The 27,806-nt window shown below is 49.7% G+C and overlaps 1 protein-coding gene across 3 annotated transcripts; it reads right to left on the bottom strand.

Annotated features, from left to right (window-relative positions):
- Positions 1-306: 306 nt before the first annotated feature.
- On the bottom strand, positions 307-27,806 carry rassf8b (Ras association domain family member 8b). Of its 3 annotated transcripts, none has more exons than XM_056589109.1 (9): positions 27,451-27,806; positions 17,738-17,904; positions 14,347-14,697; positions 10,222-10,448; positions 9,399-9,602; positions 8,780-8,854; positions 6,868-6,990; positions 4,687-4,810; positions 307-4,110 (listed from the first exon to the last, which is right to left on the bottom strand). In XM_056589109.1, the coding sequence occupies exons 2-9, from the start codon at positions 17,838-17,840 to the stop codon at positions 3,995-3,997; spliced, it is 1,323 nt and encodes a 440-aa protein (XP_056445084.1). In that variant the 5' UTR covers positions 17,841-17,904; positions 27,451-27,806; the 3' UTR covers positions 307-3,994. The 3 variants fall into 3 exon arrangements, with proteins under 3 accessions (XP_056445084.1, XP_056445083.1, XP_056445085.1); XM_056589108.1 differs by having other exon boundaries at positions 17,738-17,907; XM_056589110.1 differs by lacking the exon at positions 27,451-27,806 and adding an exon at positions 19,577-19,668 and having other exon boundaries at positions 17,738-17,907.

Genomic DNA, 27,806 nt, shown 5'->3' on the forward strand with positions numbered 1-27,806 from the left:
CACTGGGGAAGACCGAAGGACAACAGCCCAAACTGGTTTCTCGTATAACAGTCTGGGCTATAAAAAGAAGGGAAAAAAAAAACTTTACAAACTTTCGTTAAGCCTCTAATTTATACTCAACCAATTGTCGTAAAGTAAGTATGACAAGTGACGTCGGTCTCATCACCGGCCGGCCAGGATCTAAAGTTTGGGAGTCAGCTTTTCCGGCCATTTCACCTTCTAAAGGACCTTCTATCGAGTGTATTGCAGTTTACCTTCAATCTGTTCTTGAAGTGTGACGTTGTTTGGGTTCTCTTGTTCGATTGCGAGCCCCGATAGGAAACCGGTGAAACCGGTGGTGATGACAGGGAATCAAAGCCGTCCGAGGAGACTCAGACCCACATTTATTTCGCGGGCGATTTCTCAACGAAGCCTGGTTTAAATTAAACCAAGGAAAATGAATAATGTACTTCCTTGGTTTGTGTGATTACAGATAACCCACAGCATCGTGTGAAACCGCCTCAACGGGCTAGTATTAAGGGGCTTTGGCTTAACTGAAGAAGTCAACAGAAACCAACTAAATATACTTACTAATGCCGATTATAACACATACGTCAAAACTTACCTCCTGCCAACTGGAAGCAACCAAAAATGGTGCTTCCAGTTAACTGAATGTCGTCTGCAGTCCCTTCCACCATTCTGTTACCTCCACGACTGGAAAACGACTACAGAACCAAATAACAGGATAAGAACGCAAATCAACAAATGCATATTCTTTAAGTTTGTCATCTTTGTTCTTATTTTATTTTTTTATGTTTTATAAAATGCAATTGACAGAACTTTTATTTAGTTATATTACACTGACTGTTGTAGTTCATGGAGAAAGAGAGGCCTACTTCATTCTGCTCTCAACTACAATCATGGTATGTACATTACAGGATAAAAATAAACATTATAAATATAAGTCATGTCACAGATTCTTCATGATGCAATGGAGTTATTAATGCTGGCCAAGATGTGTGAACTTGACAAGTTTACAGTATACAGTCCGTCAAATGATATTAAAATTAGGTTATTAATATTAACCTGATAACATCTCAAACAGGTGTATGAGTTAATGCAGAAATCGTACGTCATTGCTAAAACTAATTCTGTCTATGCTACAGTAGGCCTATAGCCTATACAATTTTATATTGTTTTTTGACGTTTGGTTGAATTACTTAAATCAAAAAGTGGGGACAGATCTGCTTTAACTTCAGCAGAACTTCCAAGTTTAAAAAATATATCCGAGTCACAATGGCATCGTCATCATTTGTAACTGTAACATTTTATCACAGCACAGCTCAAAGCTTTATATAATAACTGATTGATATTTTAACCTGATATTCGTCACCTTGAGCCATTGTTTCAATGTTTACCAAAACGAAAAAAGGTTTCACTGCATTGTGGACATCTTGGCAACAGTTAATGCATAATTAACGTTACTACAATAGAGCCGACTGTAGCCCGACCGGACCTCGACCATTACAGCCGCATCCTGCTGCTCGTCTTTGTGTAGGTTCCACGTCGACGCAACGCAAGGACCACGCAGACGCTTCAACGCAGTCGTGAACCTGTCTTGGTTCTGCGTCAGGTTTTAGTTAGCAGACCAATCACAGCCCTTGCTGCTGCGTCGCCTCGACGCAAGGTTATGATTTTTGTGAGGCGCACGTCAGGCCCTTGCGTTGAACGCAAGGAGGGTCCGCAAGACGTAAAGGGTCCGTAAAGCCCCTTGCGTTGCGTCGACGTGGAACCATTATCAGCCCTTTAGGTCCTTCTAAAACAACCGCCGTGTAGGCTACGACACACGCACACAAAAACGATCGCGTCGGCCCACAGCTTTCAATTTCAACCTCACCGACGGCCCAACGATTTTCTTATAAACAAAACCAAAACAAACAAAAAAGATATTTGATAGAAAGCGGTGATGTGTAGACGCTAGTATTTACAGTTCAGTTCGATCCGTAAGGCATGCCATTGTTATTCAAATCCTGTTCGAGGGGTGAGAGCAGGCGGTGGAGAAGTCTCTGTTTGGCGGGAACTCGTTCTCTATTTGTTCACGCCCCCCTGCCTCTCCTCCTTAAGAATGGTGGTGTTGTTGTAATCCCAGAATGCAACAGCAAGTATCTTCTCTTCGCCCCTTGTTGAGAGATTAGCATTTCAAAGACACCTTGGGGAAAACAACTCGACCGTATAGTTTGTTTTTAACCCCACGGTGTTGAAGCGGGTACAAAATCTGCTCAGTCACAAAGACTATCAATTTAAACACAGGCGAAATGATGTCTTCCATGACCGCCTCGTCCTTCCATCCGTCTTATAAAGGCTAAAACAAACCCTAAAGCGTGCTGAATAGGTCTGCTACAGTACTACAGACTAGCGTGTGTATATCCTGCATTCCTAAGAAAACATTACATTCATGTTAATGCTACTATATATTTGACACATCATCGGCTTTGGTTCGTATGAGACATCTTCAGTTGTAGAGAAATTATTAATAAACAGAACAGAGCACAGCTTCTTCATTAAAAAGAGGATAGATTAGGGCAAAGGATGATAAACTCTGGCACCGTTTTAAGAACAAAATAGTAGTGAATGTGTGTGAGGGACATTTCTTAAAACGGTTCATTGAAGAGTTAAAGTGCTTGTATGTTAGTATCTGTACAAAACAATATCGATTGTGTTAAATAATGAAACGAGTGATGCGACACAGTTGAGGCAGAAGAAGGACGACGGTTAGCGGTTAGCCTCCATAAATAATGTTGACCTTGCCGCCATCTAGTGGTGAAACTAGGACGTTGTAGGCAATACGATAACTGAAATAATCTCATGAAAAGTTAGTGTGAAAGCGGTTAATTCATTACATGGACTGGGAGGATCTCATTCACTTATTCAAAAATAATGCACAATCTTAAAAAAGGTTAATACTGAATTATGCCTCGTGAAATTAGTTTATAGCTTCTAGCAGTTCATTTTAGCATACTCGTAGGAGAGGGTTTAGGTTAGGTTTAAACAAGCAGAAGAGATTAGTTATGAACGCTCGCTGCATATTTGTAAACATGAAACCAATCCCCATAGTCTGAAAAAATAAGTAGTAATTATTCAATGATTTACTGGACATCTGTAGCTCTGACTATTGATGACCAACTATTGGCAACGATTTCATCAATGACTAATAGCTGAATGGCAAATTGAATAGAAAAATCTATTCAAGGAACCATAGCTTTAGGCGACCATCTGTTAGAAGATAAAATCAAGATTAAACTGACCTCTGGTTTACATGGGACAGAAATACCCTCAACCAGAGTAAGGCAATCATATATGGCTATTATTTCATTAAAGAGTGTGTGTGTGTGTGTGTGTGTGTGTGTGTGTGTGTGTGTGTGTGTGTGTGTGTGTGTGTGTGTGTGTGTGTGGCAACATGACACAACTTTCCCACCCCATCAATAATCTCAACACTTCCCTTCGTCTCCTTCAGTATGGACCAACCCCCCCTCACCCCCCCCCAGGGTGGTCCGTCACAGCAGTCCAGTCCGTGTTGGGGGTCGCAGATCAAAAGCAGCCTTTTGTTTTGAGACATTGTAGGGGACCCCCTGCACATCAGGGGGTTGCGCGTTGTTTGGGGCTGACGCTGAGAGAGGTTGAGGCCCGGAGGAGTTTGCGTTATCCTCGTTGTTATTCTGCAGAGCTGTCGCAGAGCTGGGATGTGTGAAGGTTAATCTAAATAAAAACAGAACGTTTCACTGATTTCGTCTTCTGGGTTTAGGACGTAGTCCGAGCCTCCGCCCGGCCTCAGGCACTGGAACCCCTCCGGCGTCTCGCTCCAGAGCCCCCGGCAGCAGTATTGAAGAGCCCCCCTCCGGGTCATGGCGGGGCGTCAACCTTCCCTTCGTAGGGGGGTGGAAGCTGCTCCTGCCCCCCCCCCCCCCCCCCCCGGGGCCCCTGGAGCCCTGTGGGGGGGCAGGGCCGAGGGGGCGGCTCAGACGTAGATGCCCTCGGGGTTGAGGCTGGAGGAGGCGGGGCCCTGGAGGTCGCGGAGGTCGCTGGGCAGCAGGCGGGCCGAGCCGAGCCGCCTCAGGGAGCCGGGCTCCGCCTCTAGGGGGCGACAGAGGGGCGGACGGTCAGCCGCAGAAACCACTCATGCAGTCACAAACCTGTCCGAGGCTTTGAGTGGATAAACTGTTCGAATAACAAGTTGCAAGTACCCCCAAAAATTAAATGATACCTTAAGTTATTTCAAAAGACAGTTTTTAAATAGTGGAGGGATTTTTGAAAAAAACGAAACGTTTGTTCTCTGTTTACCCACCAGGTGGCGATGTGTTGCCACTTTTATGATTAAACCAAAACGACAGCAGCACTGTGTCTCTGACCATTCCTCCTTAAAGAATGAAATGTAAACTATTAGCAGCTTCATGTGTGTATATATGTGTGTGGGTATGCGCGCGCCTCTATGCAAGCGTGTATGTGTATGCGTGTGTCTGTGCGCGACTTTGCATGTGAATTTGTGTGAATGTACGACAGTGTGATGTATGTGCGTACGACTGTGTGTGTACGACTGTGTGAATGTGTGTGTGTACGACAGTGTGTATGTGTGTACGATAGTGCGACTGTGTGATTGCGACTGTGTGTGTGTACGACTGAGTTTGACTGAGTGCGTGCGTGCGTGCGTACCGCGGTCCTCGTCCCCGGGCTCGGCCGGCAGCACGGTGACCTTGGTGCCCGTCTGCTGGATGAACTGCTGCAGGTTGACCTGACGCAGCTCCTTGGTGAGCTGCTCCAGCTCCTGGTCCTGGTCCTGCAGAAACCAGACCCACGGGAACGCTCAGAACCAATCAAAACCCAGGAGAACCCAGGACCGCTCAGAACCAATCAGAACCCAGGACCGCTCAGAACCAATGAGAACCCAGGACTGCTCAAAACCAATCAGAACCCAGGAGAACCCGGGAACCCTCAGAACCAATCAGAACACAGGACCGCTCAGAACCAATCAGAACCCAGGAACTCTCAGAACCCAGCCCATAAGAACACAACTGATTATATGGGTTTAATTTATATTATATGATCAACACTAAGCCTTGTGTAAATTGTCTAGTGGCCGTTTTGAGAGGTAGTCGACGCCCCCTTTGAGTCTCCACCAATGACAAAATCAAAACACACAGAGAACCCCCTACCCAGGGTCCCTCAATGGTCACACCGTGCACATACTGTGCATGAATCATAATACTGCATAATGCAATTCACAGGATACAGCGTCTCTTTTCCTAAAGCCACAAAATGCAGAAGCGTTCATTCCCTTCCGACGCTGTGTTTCGACACGCCGGTCTTCTCGGATTCTGCTCCGGTGGACATTGAGGTTCGGCCGACATAAAGATCTCTATGTGAGGTGTACCCCTGGGCTCAGCCTCGTCGGCGGAGCTCTGGAGGCATTAACCTCCTTAGAACCCCCTGATGTCTGTGGTCAGGACAGAGCAAGAGGAACCAGGCCTTCATGCAGATCACTTAATCCCCTCGCTGCTTACGCAACTCCCTACCCCGGCCCCCACTCCTAATCAGACCAAGAATGCTGTCTTACTCCTCCCTGTCCTCCTCCTGTGAAACCACTCCACCTCCTGCTCCTCCTGAAATACTCATTTTTCTACTTAAATATCCCTCCTCACTCCTCCTGGGATCTCACTTCCTCCCCCTGTAAAAACATTACTCCTCCTCCCTCTTAAAACACTCCCCCCGTTAGAGTACTTTCTCCTCCTCCTGTAAAAACATTCCCCCTTTTAACATATTACCATCACTTTTACCATTCACCAGAATATTTTAGCTTTTAAGAAACACGTAACGCGATGTCACTAGGAATAGCTTTGATTTGTTGTTTTGTACTCGTTTGGAAGGAAGTCAAATGCCAAGGAGAAGATCTTCCCTTAAAGGGAAACGTCTTTCTCCAAGAGAGTGCTGTTTCAAACGTGTGCTGTAAGAGAATCCTGGTCGGCCACACCTTCAGCGCGAGGGAAACCCGAGAAGAGGACGTCACGGTTCTACTGTTAGAACTCAAACCCAGGACCGATGACATCATCGTCCAATAGAGTCGCCGAACACGGGGTTCCCCTTTAAAGGGGACATATTATACCACATGGTTTGAGGATGATTGGCCGCTACAGGCAGTTTAGAAAATCTGCCTCTTCTGACATCACAAGTGGGCGTGTCCACCTAGATCTGTGCTGGATAGATCAGTCTACCAGCCCACCCAGTGGACTGGAGCAAACGTTGCTCATCTGTCCGTCATCTAGGTGGACATGCCCATCTATGATGTTCACAGAGGTTGTAAGACCGCCCTGCCCTGCCGGTTCGAGGCCACGCCCCCTGCCCTGCCGGTTCGAGGCCACGCCCCCTGCCCTGCCGGTTCGAGGCCACGCCCCCTGCGGCCAGGCCGCTGTGGCGCCACACACGACACGCTACACAGCAGCGAGCGGATCACGACATAAGAACAACAACAGGCTCAACGCGGAGCCCGCAAGATCATCTGTGACCCCACACACCCTGCACACTCTGCCTTCCAGCTACTGCCCTCGGGGGGCGCTACAGGTCAATTACCTCCAAAACTACCCGCTTCAAAACCAGTTTCATTCCTACTGCGATTAACATTCTGACCTCTGAACGCTGAGGATTAAGCACGGCCCTTATGTATGATGTAATGTGTCTGTAATGTATATCTATGTTATATGTTTAATGTTTATTGTAATGTTTGAACCTGTACCAAGGAGCTGTACTGAAAACAGATTCCACCAGCCTGCCTGTGTAGACATTAAAAGATCAATCAATCAATCAAAATCCATAACGCCACTGAGCGGTTCGGGAGCTGACCTGCAGCCTCTTGGACGACTGGCCCAGCGAGCGCTCCAGCGCCCGACAGCTGTTCTCCAGACGGGAGCTCTGCTGGCTCTGCTGCTCCAGCTCCGCCCGCACCCGGCACAGCTGGGCCTGCACCTGGATCAATCACAGCGGGTTAGTACCATGACTCCGCCCACAACACCCGGCACAGCTGGGCCTGCACCTGGACCAATCACAGCGGGTTAGTACCATGACTCCGCCCACCACACCTAGTTAGTACCATGACTCCTCCCACCACACCTCGTTAGTACCATGACTCCTCCCACCACACCTCGTTAGTACCATGACCCCGCCCACACACCTCGTTAGTACCATGACCCCGCCCACCACACCTCGTTAGTACCATGACTCCGCCCACACACCTCGTTGGTACCATGACTCCGCCCACACACCTCGTTAGTACCATGACCCCGCCCACACACTGGTTAGTACCATAACTCCTCCCACCACACCTCGTTAGTACCATGACTCCGCCCACCACACCTCGCTAGTACCATGACTCCGCCCATACACCTCATTAGTACCATGACTCCGCCCACACACCTCGTTAGTACCATGACTTACAGCCCATTGGTGTTAGAACCAAACGCTAATCCCGTATTACTAACTCTGCAAACCGCACGTTCATTACACACTGATGCCGTATGAATATCCCATACCTGCACTACGATGGCATAAAGCACCCAATTAACTCTTCGCAGGTTTATTTTGTAATCTAGATCGAATGGCTCCTGTCCTGTAGTACATACAGGGATATATAAAGCCCTTATTACCCTTTTAATGACTGGGAAAACAGCCACACGGAACAAAGCTAAGAAACACCATTGAACACAATAACACAAAACACACACGCCCATGGAGCTTAGCTAATGAATGATTTGTGAATCATATTACGACTGAGCACCGAGTTGGCCAGCATCGCTACGGTAACAGCCAATGAATCACTGGCCTCGGGAACCAGTTTGGAGGTGACCCAGGCGGAGTGGTGGTGTTCTTTCATAAGGTTGTACTATTAGGGTATGGAGTCAAAACTTTATTAGCAAGCATTACGGACGATATTAAACAACGAAATCCCATTTAGCCTGCTCCTCGGATCTCTAGCTAAAGACAATAGGGCCGTAATGATCAAATAAAGGTTTATAATTATGTAGGCTTTATATATATTTTATTTGATCAATTATGATGATTATTTCAAGCGTGGACCCACGAAGCTAAAGAGAGGCCGGACAGCGACGGAGGACCCACTGCCTCACCACCAGCACTCCCAGCCTGAGGAGACCAGTCCGGCTGTGGACCAGCTCAGAGCTGAACGGGATTAGAACACAACCCCTCAGCCCTCAGGGGTCTGCCCTCAGCCCTCAGGGGTCTGCCCTCAGCCCTCAGGGGTCAGCCCTCAGCCCTCAGGGGTCTGCCCTCAGCCCTCAGGGGTCAGCCCTCAGCCCTCAGGGGTCTCCCCTCGGCCCTCAGGGGTCTCCCCTCGGCCCTCAGGGGTCTGCCCGCGGCCCTCAGGGGTCTGCCCGCGGCCCTCAGGGGTCTCCCCTCGGCCCTCAGGGGTCTCCCCTCGGCCCTCAGGGGTCTGCCCGCGGCCCTCAGGGGTCTCCCCTCAGCCCTCAGGGGTCTGCCCTCAGCCCTCAGGGGTCTCCCCTCAGCCCTCAGGGGTCTGCCCTCGGCCCTCAGGGGTCTCCCCTCAGCCCTCAGGGGTCAGCCCGCGGCGCCCCAATACTAAGAAGCCTTGAACTACCTTCTATAGCCGCATGCTACAGATGAATCCCCCCGCAGCGATACTAACGTCAACGCAGTCTGCTGCTGAGCACGACGGCCTCTGCCGGGGCAGGTTTACACGACGGACGCCCCTGACGACCAATCATGTGAAGGGTGTACCTACCTCTTCCTCATTGGCCTGCTGGTTAAGCTCCGCCTCCTGCTGCAGTCTCGTCTGCTCGAGCCCCGCCTCCATGGTCTACATAAAAGAGGGGGAGCGAAGAATCAAATTAATGAAGCTCTCCTCCGAGGGAGAACGCACAATAATAAGATTGCCACTTTTAGAAGGCAAGCAATAAAATGCCCCATGGATTCAGAGAGAGAGCGAGAGAGAGCGAGAAGGGGAGCGAGAGAGAACAAGAGAGAGATAGAGAGAGCGAGAGAGTGAACAAGAGCGAGAATGAGAGAACGAGAGAGAGCAAGAGAGCGAGAACGAGCGCGAGAGCGTGAACGAGAGAGGGAGAGAGAGAATGATAGAGAAAACGAGAGAGAACAAGAGAGAGAGAACGAGAGCGAGAGAGAGAACGAGCGAGAATGAGACAGAGACAGAGACAGAGACAGAGACAGAGACAGAGACAGACAGAGAGACAGAGACAGAGACAGAGACAGACAGAGAGACAGAGACAGAGACAGCAGTAAAGAGAAAGAGAATGAGTAGTGTACTAGTGGGGGGGGAGAAGCAGGGGAAACCATTCCAGACCCACAACACCCCCCTCTCCCAGAGGTCAGAGGTCAGAGGTCACCTGCACGCGGGCCAGGTACTCCAGCAGCCGGCCGGTGACCTCGTGCACGCGGCTCTGCAGCTCGCCCAGCTGCAGGCGGAGCTGCCGCTCGCTCTCCTGCTCGATGTGCAGCTCGTTGAGCCAGAACTCCTCCTCCTCCGCCTCGGCGTCGCTCCGCTGCAGCTGCTGCTGCAGGAGCAGCAGCTCCTCCTCGAACCCCAGCGCCTGCAGGGGGAGCGGGGGGAGACCTTCACTCCTCATCGCCTTCTAACCATTTAAATAAAACAGAAGCAGCAGTGGTGTCTTCGCTCGAGTTCAAATACCAATAAAGTTTTTTCATTTTTTCCCGACCCGAGCCCGACACAGTTAAAGCCAATTTTATCACATTCTAAGACACTTTTACGTTTGTGTGTGTGAACGCACGCCTTTATTAAACAACTGCGAGGCATTCGTCAACAGGCGCGCGTTAGCTGCGAGCACTCTTGTGCTCGCTGCTCGCTGTTGCGCAGAATCATAACCAATTTAAAGTTGACACAAAAAGGACCACAATAACGATAAATTCCACAAAATGACACCAGAGGTTCTGAGGTTCTGTAGGACGGGTATGAAATTCAAATCAACACGAGTGTCCCCAGCAAAGTGAAATAACCCTTAACTCTAAAGCAGCGCCAACGCCAACGCCAACGCCAACGCCAACTCTGACGCCTTATCGCGCCGATGTGACCGAGCCGACCCCAACCCCAGCATCATTCCTAAATATTTGTCCGAACCCGGTCCGGCCCGTCGGGGTCCCGTGGGGTCCCGTGGGGCTCGGGCCGGGTCAGGTCCACGCTCCTCCTCCCACCTGGTTGGGCTGGCCGGCGGCCTCCTCCCAGTCGCGGAGCTCTGCGTCGCAGACCCCCAGCCGGCCGTCCAGCGCCTGCAGCTTGTCCCGCTGCAGCTGCACCAGCCGGTCCAGCTCCCTGGCCGGGCTGGGGGGCAGCGAGCCGTAGCCCCCGCCCCCCACGTACTGGACCCGGGTCAGGCTGAGGTGGACCCCCCCGCGCTGCTGCTGCTGCTGGCTGTGCTTACCTGGGGGGGGGGGGGGGGGGGGGGACATGAGGGGATGGGGTTGTGTGTGTGCGTGTGCGTGTAGGTATGAGTGTGTTAATGTGTGTGTAGGTGTATGTGTGTAGGTGTTTGTGTGCATATGTAAGGTGGTGTATGTGTGGGTGTGTATGTGGATGCGTGTGTGTGTGCGAGGTGGTGTGTGTGTGCGTGTGTGAGGTGGTGTGTGGATAGGGATAGGCGTGTGTGTGTGTGTGTGTGTGTGTGTGTGTGTGTGTGTGTGTGTGTGTGTGTGTGTGTGTGTGTGTGTGTGTGTGTGTGTGTGTGTGTGTGTGTGTGTGTGTGTGTCATGTTAAATGGATTAAGAGATGGATGGACAGATAGGTGGATGAGTGTGTGGGAGGAGACATAAACGGGACGGGGATGGATTTATGATCGGAGGGGGAGGGAAGAGACGGAGGAGAAGTTAGTGTCACCAATGGCAGCAGGTGATAGAGTGAGACACCAGTGAGAGTGAGACACCAGTGAGAGTGAGACACCAGTGAGAGTGAGACACCAGTGAGAGTGAGACACCAGTGATAGAGTGAGACACCAGTGAGAGTGAGACACCAGTGATAGAGTGAGACACCAGTGAGAGTGAGACACCAGTGATAGAGTGAGACACCAGTGAGAGTGAGACACCAGTGAGAGTGAGACACCAGTGAGAGGGAGACACCAGTGAGAGGGAGACACCAGTGAGAGTGAGACACCAGTGAGAGTGAGACACCAGTGAGAGTGAGACACCAGTGATAGAGTGAGACACCAGTGATAGAGTGAGACACCAGTGAGAGTGAGACACCAGTGAGAGTGAGACACCAGTGAGAGGGAGACACCAGTGAGAGTGAGACACCAGTGAGAGGGAGACACCAGTGAGAGTGAGACACCAGTGAGAGGGAGACACCAGTGAGAGTGAGACACCAGTGAGAGGGAGACACCAGTGAGAGTGAGACACCAGTGAGAGTGAGACACCAGTGAGAGGGAGACACCAGTGAGAGTGAGACACCAGTGAGAGTGAGACACCAGTGAGAGTGAGACACCAGTGAGAGTGAGACACCAGTGAGACACCAGTGATATTATAAGACACCAGTAATATAGTAAGCTATAGTTATCTCCCAGTGATATAGTTATCTACCATTGATAAAAATATCTACCAGTGATATAGTAAACTACCAGTGATAAAGTTATCTACAAGTGATACAGTTATCTACCAGTGATATAATTATCTACCAGTGATATAGTTATCTACCAGTGGTATAGTAAACTACCAGTTATATAGTTATCTACCAGTGATATAGTTATCTACCAGTGGTATAGTAAACTACCAGTGATATAGTAAACTACCAGTGATAGTTATCTACCAGTGATAAAGCTATCTACCAGTGATATAGTTATCTACCAGTGGTATATTAAACTACCAGTGATATAGTAAACTACCAGTTATATAGTTATCTACCAGTGATATCGTTATCTACCAGTGATATAGTAAACTACCAGTGATACTTATCTACCAGTGATAAAGCTATCTACCGGTGTATAGTAAACTACCATTGATATCTACCAGTGATATAGAAAACTACCAGTGATAAAGTTATCTACCAGAGTATAGTAAACTACCAGTGATAAAGTTATCTACCAGAGTATAGTAAACTACCAGTGATAGTTATCTACCAGTGATATAGTTATCTACCAGTGATATAGTTATCTACCCGTGAAATAGTTAACTACCAGAGTAAAGTAAACTACCAGTGATAGTTATCTACCAGTGATATATAATCCACCAGTGATATAGTTAGCTACCAGTGTATATTAAACTACCAGTGACAGTGGTAACCAGTAACATAGTTAGATAGTTGTAACCTACCCTCAGTGTATAGTAAACTACCAGTGACACAGTGGTAACCAGTAACATAGTTAGCTTGTTGTAACCTACCCTCTGTGTATAGTAAACTACCAGTGAACAGTGCTAACCAGTAACATAGTTAGCTAGTCGTAACCTACCCTCAGTGTATAGTAAACTACCAGTGACAACCAGTAACATAGTTAGCTAGTTGTAACCTACCCTCAGTGTATAGTAAACTACCAGTGACACAGTGCTACTGCTAACCAGTAACATAGTTAGCTAGTCGTAACCTACCCTCAGTATATAGTAAACTACCAGTGAACAGTGCTAACCAGTAACATAGTTAGCTAGTCGTAACCTACCCTCAGCGTATAGTAAACTACCAGTGACAGTGCTAACCAGTAACATAGTTAGCTAGTCGTAACCTACCCTCAGTATATAGTAAACTACCAGTGAACAGTGCTAACCAGTAACATAGTTAGCTAGTCGTAACCTACCCTCAGCGTATAGTAAACTACCAGTGACAGTGGTAACCAGTAACATAGTTAGCTAGTGTTACTGTTACTGGCTAGTGTTACCAGTAACATAGTTAGCTAGTCGTAACCTACCCTCAGTGTATAGTAAACTACCAGTGACACAGTGGTAACCAGTAACATAGTTAGCTTGTTGTAACCTACCCTCTGTGTATAGTAAACTACCAGTGAACAGTGCTAACCAGTAACATAGTTAGCTAGTCGTAACCTACCCTCAGTGTATAGTAAACTACCAGTGACAACCAGTAACATAGTTAGCTAGTTGTAACCTACCCTCAGTGTATAGTAAACTACCAGTGACACAGTGCTACTGCTAACCAGTAACATAGTTAGCTAGTCGTAACCTACCCTCAGTATATAGTAAACTACCAGTGAACAGTGCTAACCAGTAACATAGTTAGCTAGTCGTAACCTACCCTCAGCGTATAGTAAACTACCAGTGACAGTGCTAACCAGTAACATAGTTAGCTAGTCGTAACCTACCCTCAGTATATAGTAAACTACCAGTGAACAGTGCTAACCAGTAACATAGTTAGCTAGTCGTAACCTACCCTCAGCGTATAGTAAACTACCAGTGACAGTGGTAACCAGTAACATAGTTAGCTAGTGTTACTGTTACTGGCTAGTGTTACCAGTAACATAGTTAGCTAGTCGTAACCTACCCTCAGTGTATAGTAAACTACCAGTGAACAGTGCTAACCAGTAACATAGTTAGCTAGTCGTAACCTACCCTCAGTGTATAGTAAACTACCAGTGACAGTGCTAACCAGTAACATAGTTAGCTAGTTGTAACCTACCCTCAGTGTATAGTAAACTACCAGTGACAGTGGTAACCAGTAACATAGTTAGCTAGTGTTACCGTTACTGGCTAGTGTTACCAGTAACATAGTTAGCTAGTCGTAACCTACCCTCAGTGTATAGTAAACTACCAGTGAACAGTGCTAACCAGTAACATAGTTAGCTAGTCGTAACCTACGCTCAGTGTATAGTAAACTACCAGTGGCAGTGTTAACCAGTAACATAGTTAGCTAGTCGTAACCTACCCTCAGTGCATAGTAAACTACCAGTGACAGTGGTAACCAGTAACATAGTTAGCTAGTCGTAACCTACCCTCAGTGTATAGTAAACTACCAGTGACAGTGGTAACCAGTAACATAGTTAGCTAGTCGTAACCTACCCTTAGTGTATAGTAAACTACCAGTGACACAGTGGTAACCAGTAACATAGTTAGCTAGTCGTAACCTACGCTCAGTGTATAGTAAACTACCAGTGACACAGTGGTAACCAGTAACATAGTTAGCTAGTTGTAACCTACCCTCAGTGTATAGTAAACTACCAGTGACAACCAGTAACATAGTTAGCTAGTTGTAACCTACCCTCAGTGTATAGTAAACTACCAGTGACAGTGCTAACCAGTAACATAGTTAGCTAGTCGTAACCTACCCTCAGTGTATAGTAAACTACCAGTGACAGTGCTAACCAGTAACATAGTTAGCTAGTTGTAACCTACCCTCTGCGTCGCGGCTCTTCCCGAAGATGTCCCTGAGCCCGCGCGCCCCCCCGCTGAAGGTCAGCGACTTGCGTTTGGGCTCGCGGCGCCGGAGGGAGCGGTCGGCGGGCGAGGGGCGGAGCTTGGCCAGCGGCGGGAGGCTCTGGCGGTAGAGGCCGCGCTCCGGGAGGCGGGCGGGGCCCTCGGAGCCGGGCCGCTCGCTGAGGGAGGGGCCCGTGCGCTGCAGCACCAGCTGCACGTCGCTGGCGTACTGCCCCCAGGTGTTCAGCGACGCCACCGGGCTCTCGTGGGGAGACAGGTGGCGCTCTGACTCCCGCCATCGCTCTATGAGGGTGTACCTGCCCGTACGGCCTGGGGGGGGAGGGAGGGGGAGAGGGAGAGGGAGAGCGAGAGAGAGAGAGAGAGAATAATTGTATAGTGTCCAACCACATAGCAGATGCTAGCAAAGCATTAGCCTTTTTATATTAGCAAAAGCAACTGCAATGCCGATAAGAATAGCATAGCCGCAGCAACCGGCAGTTGCACTAGCAGCTGCATCGATAGCAAAAGGGATTTTCTGGCCAGCGTCCGCCGTGATTCATCCCTTCACACAGCGTCCCTGCATTACCGCCGCCCACGCTGGTGTCAGCACTGAAGGGGCAACGGAGGAAACAGAGAAGCTCCATCTAAACCGGAGCACAGTGACCCTAAACAATGGCTGGGGTTAAGGGACTTGATGAGGCACTGGACAAAAGAAGCACAGTAATGTGTTTAGTGAAACCTACTGGGGTACGGTCACCCCACCATGTAATCGATACCACAGGGCGATGTATTTCAGAACCTAGTGCGTCAACATGTGGGCAACCGTGGCTGTGTGTGTTTCAGAAACACACGCCAGTGTACATTTATAGATAAGGCCGATCTCTCCTCCTTCCCAAGGCCCCTCCCCCCCGACCCTTCACAACAAAAAGCCCCCCCCCACCTCATAAAAGCAGCATATTCATCACGGAGAGCCCAAGCAAACAGCCATTCACCTCAAAGTGGCCCGCTACACAATGGGACTGGGTCGTAACTCCTGCTACACTGTCAGCAGCGCAACACACACACACACACACACACACACACACACACACACACACACACACACACACACACACACACACACACACACACACACACACACACACACACACACACACACACACACACACACACACACACCTTATTCACGTAGTGGGCATACTGGTGAGTTGGGTGGGGTACACCTTCTAGAATCATTGGAGAGCGCGACTACTCAATGCTTTCTTTTGTAGTTCTTCATCCCATCTCCCCACCCAGGTGGCCTTCGGAAGGCTTTACGCTCTGGTCGTCATGGTCTCCCCCCCCCCCCCCCCCCAACCCAACAAGATGGCCGCTAGGCGACTAGGTCTACTAGACTTGTGAGTTCCCTGTAGAAACCATGGAGGGGGCCAACGTCTTTGTTTATCATGCCGGTCATGTTCTTACAGTCTTACAGTCTTCAGTAATGGCAGATAGTTGCGTGCTTTTTCTTTTAAAAGGAGAATTGATATTTACATTTGTAGGTTATTTTATGGCGATGATAAACCGAACATTCTTGCTCACTTGTGTTATTTTGTATCCATAAATCAGTTCGAGAATTCTGCTAAGTTAATTATTGTTATTATATTCAGCTTTTACAATAGGATTGTATTTCGCTCTATAAATATGAAGAGAAATTCAGCCTGCTTTTGCATTTCTTAATGTTTGAGAGGGTTCAACTCACAATTTATTTGGCTCAGTAGCAGTTAATTAATATATTTATTGGTATTGTTCAAAGGGGTAAAGACGATCGAGTGATGTGGGTCAGCTGTTAAATTGATTTAAATTAAAAGGCTTTTATCTTTGTGCTTATGAATGAGGGAAAGGCAGACAGCGACACACACACACACACACACACACACACACACACACACACACACACACACACACACACACACACACACACACACACACACACACACACACACACACACACACACACACACACACACACACACACACAGGCCTCACTTTAGTAATTATTTACACTCACTTTGGTTAATTAGTTATTTCTCCCTCATTCCTTGAAGCGCCCAGTCTTCCAGTTTAACCGAAAAGCATCCCATAATAAATGTTATTATATGTATCCTTTTGTTGTCGTTTGTTTTCCTCTCGTCTCAGAGTCCCGTGTGTGTCGTGAACGAGCCGGTGACAACAGAACAGAATCACAGTCTTTATGTTGTGCTTGATAAAGCAAACTCTAAACCGGACCTTATCACTTTATTTCATTGTTCTACAAAAGTCTCCCGTGTGAATCAAAACGTCTCCCCTGGACCGACCCGTCTCCGCCCACATCAGGGCAATCGATCACGGCCCGGTCAGCGGTCTCTGCTGGACCACACCGCACATCGCTGAAACCATGGCGACCGCGAGGAGACATTCTACACCCACCACATCGTCCTTTTAATCCCACACCCTTGTTGGTGGGGGTATGAAAATGGGTTAGTGTGTGTTACGTACGTGCGTGCGTGGGTGTGAATATAAGGAAAGGCTAAAAGAGAAACACTGCCCAACCGCTCCAACCCCCAGGGCCCTGTACCACGAAGCTCGCTTAGAGGGTTAGCGAGGTATGTTGAGCTCCAAGCCTGGGTTAGTTGTACCACGAAAGTCGATCTCTTTTAGCGTCGCTGTATCACCATGGTGACTTATGCTCGCAACCAAACCTGGTCGGGAGCAGTTTTTCGGCTTAGTCTAGCCGGAGATCGGCTACTTAAATCGGCGTGCGCAGGTTCCTAGCCCCTCCTCTGACAATGGCGTCACCATTTTTGGGTGTTCCCGTGGACCCCGGCGCACTTCTCGTACAGGCGTCTCTCCGGAGACAGAGGGTTTTACGGGACAGAACCGATCCCTTGGCATTGTCTGACGATATTCAGATTTCAGACTTTATTGTCATTGTGCAAACAACGAAATTGGGGTTCTTCATGAGAGATACAGATTCTCATCAGAGGGTGTTCGTTATTTGATCGTCCTTTTGGACCTTATGTAGACAATGATTACTGTTGCGCATTGTGTCTCTGTGACAGTGTGCTGGAGTGGAGGTAGCGCGTCAGTCTTGAATTTCTTCCTTATCGTAAAGGTGAGAAAAATGACGCAAAAAACGCCCCTTTCACGTGAACGCGCACTGAACCTAAAGCGGAAAACCTGGTTCAACGAATTGAATCTAAAGTGAGCTTCGTGGTACCATTTAACTCTGATTGCGAGTTGCGGCTCTGTCGAGCCAGGTTTTCCCAAGAAAGCCTGGGTATGTTCAGCGAGCTTCATGGTATAGGGCACAGCTGACTAACATATGTTGTTGTTGTTGTTGTTGACGTACCGATGGCCTGCGCCAGCGCGATGACCACTTCCTGGCAGGTGGTGAACTCGGTGACGCCGCAGACGATCCGCTGCACACCGTCCACCCACACCTTCAGCTCCATGACGGACGCGATGATCCACTCGCCCACATGCCCTCAGGGCGAGGCCGGGCGAGAGACTGCCATCCTACTGGGGGGGGAAAAGAGAGAGAGAGAGAGAGAGAGAGAGAGAGAGAGAGAGAGAGAGAGAGAGAGAGAGAGAGAGAGAGAGAGAGAGAGAGAGAGAGAGAGAGAGAGAGAGAGAGAGAGAGAGAGAGAGAGAGAGAGAGAGAGAGACAGAGAGAGAGACAGAGAGACGGTAAAAAGAAAAATACAATATATAAACAATAAAACAATAATATAATATATCCATATATCCTTCTGCCAATGGAAAAGCATTACCAGTGAAACAATGAGTTATGTATTAGAAAGAAGATTATAATCACATCGTGGGGTCATTTCAGAACCTAGTGTGGTTGTTCCTGATGTGTGGAACGCATTAAAAACGTAGAGAAAAGTGCTTCACCGATATCTTTCATTCACAAGAACCATCTTGGAAACTGTCGCTGTGTGCTTCATATAAATAATCTGCCCCCTGTTGTTGTAGGAGTCCGAGCCTTATCATAAGACAAGAAGGTCTGGGCGTCTCTGTGCATCAGTGTTTCGGAAAAAGGGCTTTTCCTTTTCCAGGAATGATGCCAGTGTCTTCGGACACGGCTCCTTCAGGTCTGTCAACAATAACACACGCCTCGACCAAGTTTATCCTCGGAAGAACTCAGAACGGGTCTTATGCAACACTCCACACTCTGTAGATGGAGAGAATTCACCAGAGAGAGAGAGAGAGAGAGAGAGAGAGAGAGAGAGAGAGAGAGAGAGAGAGAGAGAGAGAGAGAGAGAGAGAGAGAGAGAGAGAGAGAGAGAGAGAGAGAGAGAGAGAGAGAGAGAGAGAGAGAGAGAGAGAGAGAGAGAGAGAGAGAGAGAGAGAGAGAGAGAGAGACTAAAGGAATTCTCAGGGCATGCGGATGGTTTCAGAGGGCTGTGTGTATCTATGACTGCTACAGGGTATACCTCTGTACTCACATCGAGTCATGAAGCTTTAATTGACAGTGAGGTTATTGAATCAATACGTTCCAAAGTGCTGCAGGATCACGTTTCTAAAAATAAAAACCCGGCCGAAGTGCAGAGAATGTCATATAATCATTTATAATGTGAGACTAATCAGATTGAAAGTAACACGACCGCAATATACACCAAATTCATGAATCATTGTTTGTGAATTTTTTTTACAAGATCAGGAATTTCCCCGGAGATTTTCACTGAACTCTCAGCACTGCTGCAGATGACTCAGGAATAACTGAACCCATCACCCTGCTGGCTTAGCCTGGGTTTATTGGTAATGAATGCTCAGCCTTGGTCAGATTGTTATTGTTAAGCTTATCTGCAAGAATCATCTGAACAATGAGAATCAGATCTTCATGGTCAAAACACCAAAGAAGAACAGACAGGGACTGAGAATCCATAACGAGACAGAGGGACGGTTAACGACCGGTACGAGTACAGTAATGTTTCATCTGCAATGCCGACGTGATGCAGGACAGTCTAGGCCTAAAAAAAAAAAAAAGTTTGGTTGCTGTTGGTTGTCAGTTGAGGTCATGGGTAGGTACAATTTATTTTATTTTTTTATTCTATTTTTTCCAGCGGCAGCGAATGATAGGTAGGTTGTGTTCATTAAAAAACGAGAAAATTCGCTCATCCTTGTATAGAATGAAGAGGTGCTGGCACAAAACGTAATTATAGTTTGCGTAAAAAATAAAAAAAACCTTTTTTATTTTTCGTGGGCAAAGACCACGATGGGCAATGACAACGGCACCACCACCGCCGTGTGTGTGTCTCCTCTCGTGCTGGATGAGAGTCATCTCAAAGATGCTGACACTAGCATCCGTGCGGCGGCGGAGCTGGCAGCCATTACGGAGCTGGAGCCAGACGACGGCAGCAGAGAGGCAGTGCAGCAGGGAGAGGGAACAGGGAACACACCGACCAGGGAGGGAAGGAAAGAAGGAAGGAAGGAAGGAAGGGGGATAGAACAAAAAGGCTTTAATGCTAACGGCTTTGAACCCAGCTGGTCACTGCTCTGTCCGCGCGCGCGCACGCACGCGCGCGCGCACGCACGCACGCACGCACGCACGCACGCACGCACACGCACACGCACACGCACACGCACACGCACACGCACACACACACACACACACACACACACACACACACACACACACACACACACACACACCCCCCTTTGCTTTCCAATCTGCCCGGGGCTACTCTTAACCAACTGGACCTTCTCAATCTTTATGGCGGCCAGAATTAAACTCCTGCAGCCGTCATCCCCCCCCCCCCCCCACCTGGAACAAGGCCCTGTTGGGCTACAGCGCCCGCCCCCCCCCCCCCCTGGAACAAGGCCCTGTTGGGCTACAGCCCCCCCCCCCCCCACCTGGAACAAGGCCCTGTTGGGCTACAGCCCCCCCCCCCCCCCCTCACCTGGAACAAGGCCCTGTTGGGCTACAGCGCCCCCCCCCCCACCTGGAACAAGGCCCTGTTGGGCTACAGCGCCCCCCACCTGGAACAAGGCCCTGTTGGGCTACAGCCCCCCCACCTGGAACAAGGCCCTGTTGGGCTACAGCGCCCCCCCCCCCACCACCACAGGCCCTGGGCTGGTCAGGGTGCAGCCTGGGTCCTGGGGGGTCTGGGGTCGGGGGGCTGCTGCTGATTGGTAGCCGGTCGGTCGTACCGCCCCCGGTGTGGGACTCCCAGGCCCAGGGAACGAGGGCCCCCGTCCCAGAGCCGCCGGGCGGGGGGAACAGGGGGGCCGCAGCAGGGGGGCCGCAGCAGGGGGGACGAGGAGGGCAGAGTTCAGACCAAAGAGACGAGGCGGTACGTGATGAGTCAGAGCGTTCACCCCCGGGCACCGAGACCGGCTCTCACCCCGCAGTGATTGGTTGACGCGTCTCCCAGACGTTTGAGCAGCGCTGGATGATGATTGGTTGAGAGACAGGAAGTTTAGTATCAACCGAGTTCTGACGCTGAGACTGAAAACGATGATTATTGAAGACAGGCTGGAGTGACGAACCGAACCGGTCACACTAACGCAGAAACCGCCGCTTTAAGCCCCGCCTCCTCTCGTCCTCTGGACTGCAGCGGCGTTAAGGGAGGATGAGGAGGAGGGGTGGAGGAGGGAGGGGAAGGGGGTGGAGGAGGGGTGGAGGAGGGGTGGAGGAGGGGTGGAGGAGGAGGGGTGGAGGAGGGGTGGAGGAGGGGTGGAGGAGGGGGGGTGGAGGAGGGGGGGTGGAGGAGGAGGGGTGGAGGAGGGGGTGGGGGAGGAGGGAGGGGAAGGGGGTGGAGGAGGGGTGGAGGAGGGGTGGTGGAGGAGGGGTGGAGGAGGGTGGAGGAGGAGGAGGAGGGGTGGAGGAGGGGTGGAGGAGGGGTGGAGGAGGGTGGAGGAGGAGGGGTGGAGGAGGGTGGAGGAGGAGGGGTGGAGGAGGAGGGGTGGAGGAGGAGGGGTGGAGGAGGGGTGGAGGAGGGGTGGAGGAGGAGGGGTGGAGGAGGAGGGGTGGAGGAGGGGTGGAGGAGGGGTGGAGGAGGGGTGGAGGACATGGGGCCAAGAAGAAAGGAAGAAATCGAAGTGGGAGTGTGGAGGTTAAAAAGAACAAGGAGACCAAAGGAGGACCCAGAATGCATTGCAACAAGAGGGTGTTTCTTTTTGGTAACAATCATTCGTTTGCTGGTCTGTGAAGGGTACAGGGGGGCGGGGCTCCAGACCGCTGTGGCGGTAAACAACAGAACACGAGGGTCCGATTGGATGAAGTATGTAGCGGAAAACTGGTCCTCCAAGGGCGATGACATCATGCCTGACCACAGACCGACAGACAAGACCAGCGCCCCCACCCATATGGAGCTGGGTGGGATTGGGAATGTCTGTGATGAAGACCAACCATAAATAAAGTCTAATTGAGTAATTGCTGGATTACATGAACGGCCACATTGCGGTTTACTGCACTGTGGTTTTTGCCAAATAGTTTGGGAGGATCCCCTGAAAAAACAAAACGCAGCCCAGATTTGAAACTCACTGGCAGTAAGAATTCCTTATTAATGAGGTTATTCAACATCTGTGGCGAGTTACAGTAGATGTGAGGTCAACAGCTCTGGATCTATGTGCAAGGTTCGCTACGCAGGAAAATCTGCTGCTACAAGTGGTTTCTGATGAAGGACATTCAAGCCAAGTTATCACTACAAATAGCGAGCTCAAAGTCTTTAGAAAAGCTTCTACCCGTGGTTCTTAAACCAAGTGCCTCCTCAGATACATATTATACATTATATAAAGTGTGTGGTATTGTATAAACACATAGCTGCATAACTGCTGAATGAGATGTGATAGTAGTACATCAAAATACATTAATAGTCAAGGTTGTGTTAAATACGTGGTGATGACCTGTTTAGTGAGTGACGGCAATTCAGAACTTTGCACATAGGTTTGGGTACCAGTGCCAGTTCTCTCACACACACACACACACACACACACACACACACACACACACACACACACACACACACACACACACACACACACACACACACACACACACACACACACACACACACACACACACACACACAGATGGCACAGATAATGGAAACATAGACAAAGCTTGCCTCCACGTCAAATTAAACAACCAATAGATCATCAAATCTGAACGATTCGGGGGACAATTATTATTTATAACACAATGAGTTTCACCAGGCGGTTCATTGGAGTGACTTAACAACAGAACTAGAAAACCAAAAATATAAAAGTCCTTCTGCCAATGGAAAAGCATTACCAGTGAAACAATGAGTTATGTATTAGAAAGAAGATTATAATCACATCTTGGGGTCATTTCAGATCCTAGTGTTGGTTGTTCCTGATAGTCTAGAAAAGTGGACCGCATTAAAAACGTAGAGAAAAGTGCTTCACCGATATCTTTCATTCACAAGAACCATCTTGGAAACTGTCGCTGTCTGCTTCATATAAATAATCTGCCCCCTGTTGTTGTAGGAGTCCGAGCCTTATCATAAGACAAGAAGGTCTGGGTGTCTCTGTGCATCACTGTTTCGGAAAAAGGGCTTTTCCTTTTCCAGGAATGATGCCAGTGTCTTCGGACACGGCTCCCTCAGGTCTGTCAACAATAACACACGCCTCGACCAAGTTTATCCTCGGAAGAACTCAGAAGGGGTCTTATGCAACGCTCCACACTGTAGATGGAGAGAACTCACTGGAGGGAACGTCTCTCCAGTGGTTCTGCCAGCAGCAGGCTCCGGATGGATCTAACAGCGCATATATTTGTGGTGGAAGCGCGGCAGCAGATGGTTAATATTCAGATGCCTGCCGCCCCGATATACGGAGTGGGGGAGTGGATGTCTTCCCTCCCGGGCCCCGGTGGACGACGGGCTTGGCTCGGTTCCTTGACTTTGAAACGGCGAGCAGCCCGGAGCCCACCTTACAGAACGCCAGCCTCCTCCATCTGCTGCCGCACAGCTCTGGCTCCATGTTCTCTGCTCTTTCTGTGGTTCCATTGAGTCCATCTCACCCTAAAGTCACCCATCATGGCCGCCGTGTGTCTAAAGGACGGCGTCCGTGAAGACCGCGGCTGCCCGCCAAACGCGATCAAAGCAGGTCTGTGAGGAGGAGTCAGCAATAAGGGACGATGTCCGTAGCAACTCTTCCAGATGATGTCATCAATAGTGGCCAACGTCCAGCACTGGCGAGCTGTATGCTGGCTCAGCCTGGGAGTAGCCAGCATACGGCTCGCCGTTCCCTTCATCAGGATCTAAATCTCGACAAAATGTTAGCATTCCTGAAGCTCCTTGAAGCTGGAATTGTTTAGTCGATTTCTTGCATCTAAACCTAATAGACCGACTACTACTGCTATTTATATCAATTAATCAGCTAATCACTGTGTCATCAACACTGACCCACGAAGGGAGAGGGCCAGCGTGTGAGTATGGAGTCCTTCGTCACACAATTAAATAATAATTTACTGCAAAATGGTATGGAACCTAGCAACCTATTCAAAACATGTATCAAAGTATTCCTTCATCATACTGAATGGAAAACTAGGCAGGCTGATACACTGTGAAGTTCAACATACTGCCAGACCCTCAATGTAGAATACAAACGGCCTTCTGCATTCACAGCAATCAAAACATATTCCAGTGCGTATCAAAGACATTGCAATAAATATAAAGCCATAGCCGAGCGATATCTATCCTGACCCGACAAGCGGAGAACAATCAAAGCAGAAGTCTGGGCTCGTACTGCTAAAGAAACAACAGTAGAGACTATCAGAGAACACATAGGGGATCAGAAGAACAAGGATTGTCTCTTATTTTCGCTTTGTACATCAGGTTGGAATCCGGGATTCATCTCTCACACTCAGCTTCTTTGTGATGCTAACGGTGGTCCGTGTTCGGTGGCCTCTGAGCAGTCTTTAAAATCAGGGCCCAACAAGGAACTAATCCTCAAACAAATTGGAACACTTGTTGTGAACTAATCAATTCAAATGCCCCATTTGGAGCCGGTCATTATTTCTCAAGAGTGTGTGTGTGTGTGTGTGTGCGCGCGTGCGTGTGCGTGCGTGCGTGTTGTAGTAGGCTGCCACAGACACCTGGGCATCTGGTCGTGTAATCAGTGACAACCTCTTTAAAGGGCCTTGCAAGATTGTAGAAGTGTTCCTAGACGAGAGACACACACACACACACACACACACACACACACACACACACACACACACACACACACACACACACACACACACACACACACACACACACACACACACACACACACACACACACAGAGAGAGAGAGGGGAGGGGGACTGCGCACATGACGACCCCTAGCATGAGTGGATTGCAAACAATCCGTTTCCGTGGCAACGCGGCTCCGGCTTTTGTTGTGCGCCGTGCACAGATGACCGGGTTGATTGGGTCGGGGGGGGACGGGACGGGGGGGGGACAGGGGGGGCAAGAGCGCAAAACAATCGTCGACAATGAAGAAGCCCTCTCACGCTTCCCTTGTCACTTCCTCTGTGCCCCTCCCCCTGGGGGCAGGAGGGGGGCTGGGGGGTACACTGGTCAGCCATAGCCCTCGTCCCCCTGGGGGCAGGAGGGGGGGGCTGGGGGGTACACTGGTCAGCCATGGACCTCCTCCCCCTGGGGGCAGGAGGGGGGCTGGGGGGTACACTGGTCAGCCATGGACCTCCTCCCCCTGGGGGCAGGAGGGGGGCTGGGGGGTACACTGGTCAGCCATGGACCTCCTCCCCCTGGGGGCAGGAGGGGGGCTGGGGGGTACACTGGTCAGCCATAGCCCTCGTCCCCCCAGCGGTCATACCGTCGAGGCAGGGCGGGGGGGTCTAGGAGGTTCGGGGGGGATCCCCAGAGATGGTAGAGGTCTTCCTGGGCCAACCCCCCAACCTGGCCGCCAGGTGGCTACGGCCTACCGGAGCATTGATGTGGGGGGGGGGGGGGGGGGGGGTGGGGATAGACGGACGGACGGACGGACGGACGTAGCTTGATCACTTATTCCATTAATGTGCAACACATTCTCCTGTTCAGAGAGCCGCACGAGACCGTGGACCGGCTGACCCCCAGACCGTGTTCACTTCCTCCAGACTTCATCTACAGAACCACCCAGCGGTCCTGCAGCCTGACCCCCTCCTCCTCCGAGTGCTTCAGCTCAGATTAGCCCACATGTAGGATCTGCTCTGATTAAGCTGCACAGCCTGAGCTAGCTTAAGGTCTATCAAAAGTTAGAGCTGAACCCAAGCAGACCATGCACTAACGACGCAACAACAGCGTCGTTAAATCACTTTATACCTAATTAAAACACACACACACACACACACACACACACACACACACACACACACACACACACACACACACACACACACACACACACACACACACACACACACACACACACACACACACACACACACACACACACACACACACACACACAAATCCAGCCCAGTCAGACCTTAGTTTGGTGGCAAACTTGATATGGACGACTTCCTCAAGACATACCCAGTCGATCCGTTGAACAAATAGTGGTGGACGAACCAGCCACTCAACCCTAATCCACTTAACCATATGTGGGAAACAAATATGTTTTAATACACTGCTCTCACATTGAGCATATCAACTTTGTCTCCACTCCCAAACCAATCAGATTAGTTTATTATCCATCACTGCACGCTGGGCTAATAATATGAAGAGAGGAACCCGACGGCGGCAACATCAACCCGTCCACCTGCTCTCATAGGTTGGAGCTAATCAGGCTTGGTGGACATCATAAGACTTTAACCCTAACCCTACTTTAACTTTAACCTTAAGACCGCGCCTTAAGCTGGCCTGGCAGGGGGGGGGGGGGGGGCAGAGGGTGGTGGAGATGCTGGGTGGAGGTGGTGGTGGTGTTAGTCGTGTTGGAGGAGGTGGTGGTGGTGCTAGTGGTGGGATATTGGACTGGAGGCAGAACTGCTGACTAATTTCACACCAAATTAGCACAGATCTAATCTTTGTATTTGAGCCGGAGGACGAAGCACAGCGGTGTTGTCCTACTTAGAATACATCAACAAACCTGGCTTTGCAGCGGCACGGCGGAGGAACCGTACCGTTACCGGGAAACTATGTTTATAGGGCACTGCTGGGGTTGGGAAATAGCACAACACACGAGTCTATGTTGTTCAGCCACTCAAGTGTTGTGAGCAGATCTGTGTCTGTCTTAGTTGTAAAATGGTGGTGGTTAAACTAGCTGAAGATTAGTCACATTTGATTGCATAATACAGAAAACTAGAATCAAACCAAATGACAAACTGTCCAACCCTATCCTCATGAATTGCAGACATAGCGGACACGGAGATGTGTGTACCAGTGTAGGCATTGCGTCCTGGTTCATGTTCCTCATTGACGTCCAGAGAACACATGAAGGTCTTTCCCTGGCTCTTAACTCTAGTAGTACCGAATATTAACAGCCCTGCTGACTGAGCGGTTACCGCCTAAGTGTTTAAAGTGATTTATCTGTGCCAGCGCCAAATCCACTCCAATAAGTGACCTCTTCAGTCCCATCCTACCAATCCCAGCAGATAGGACGGGTACAGCGAACACACCGACCAACAAGGTTATGGAGAAGGTATTCGGGCGATCAGTTGCTAGCAATGATGGAATATCCCCCCATAACCACCCCATCGATCGCCGTTGTTGTCGTTTTAAAAGAGCTCATCTGTGCGTCGTACGTCAAGTCAAGATGCTGAAGCTGAAAAAAAATAAAAGTTATGCAACTACTTATGCTTGTTTTGCACCTCGGCCGTAGCTTCTCTCCGTATGCCTTCACATGCTATCCTCTAGTATCGACACAACGTTTCCCTCGAAGCATACCACCTCCAAATCATCGGAACGATACATGATGCAGCTATTATATACCAACGGTATCGATACATGATGCAGCACTTAACGGGCTGCACGGCGTCGATCAGCCGCTGCATCCCTTTCGGATCCTCCGCTGACGCATTTAAGTTACTTCTAGAGGAACAGTAGTATGCTACCCTGGAGTAGCACACATCCCTGCCCCGCAGTCCGCCTCCACAAGCTCCACAGCCTCTTACCTTCAGGCCCGGAGGTCTCCGTACAAGTTGGTCTTCAGACCGCTTCGGATTCTACGCGTTCTTCTGCGGTTGTTTTCGCGAATCCGTTCGGCCGAACCCCGTTACTTTCCCCCGCATGTTAGGCGGGCCACTATAGCGTAGTCCGTGTGTGTGTGTGTGTGTGTGTGTGTGTGTGTGCGTGCCTATGTGTACGCCAAATCGTGACTGAACGCGTCCTCGTGATCAAAGTTTGCGGTCTGCGCGCGGCGATGCGTGTAAACACGCTTTCAGTCCAGTCATCGCGGCGTCCCCAATAAGCGATGGACGTGATCTCCTCCTCCTCCCCCTCCCCCTCCTCCCCCTCAACAACACAGAGC

The sequence above is a fragment of the Gadus chalcogrammus genome, chromosome 4, assembly GCF_026213295.1.
Source record: "Gadus chalcogrammus isolate NIFS_2021 chromosome 4, NIFS_Gcha_1.0, whole genome shotgun sequence".
Lineage (NCBI taxonomy): Eukaryota > Metazoa > Chordata > Actinopteri > Gadiformes > Gadidae > Gadus > Gadus chalcogrammus.

Excerpts from the sequence above, each read along its gene's own strand:
- rassf8b (XM_056589109.1), bottom strand. The coding sequence starts at position 17,840 with ATGGAGCTGAAGGTGTGGGTGGACGGTGTGCAGCGGATCGTCTGCGGC. Across the intron at positions 6,991-8,779 it reads AGCAGGCCAATGAGGAAGAG|GTGCAGGCCCAGCTGTGCCG; the intron begins GTAGGTACACCC and ends TGATTGATCCAG. Across the intron at positions 4,111-4,686 it reads GCCCGGGGACGAGGACCGCG|AGGCGGAGCCCGGCTCCCTG; the intron begins GTACGCACGCAC and ends GTCGCCCCCTAG.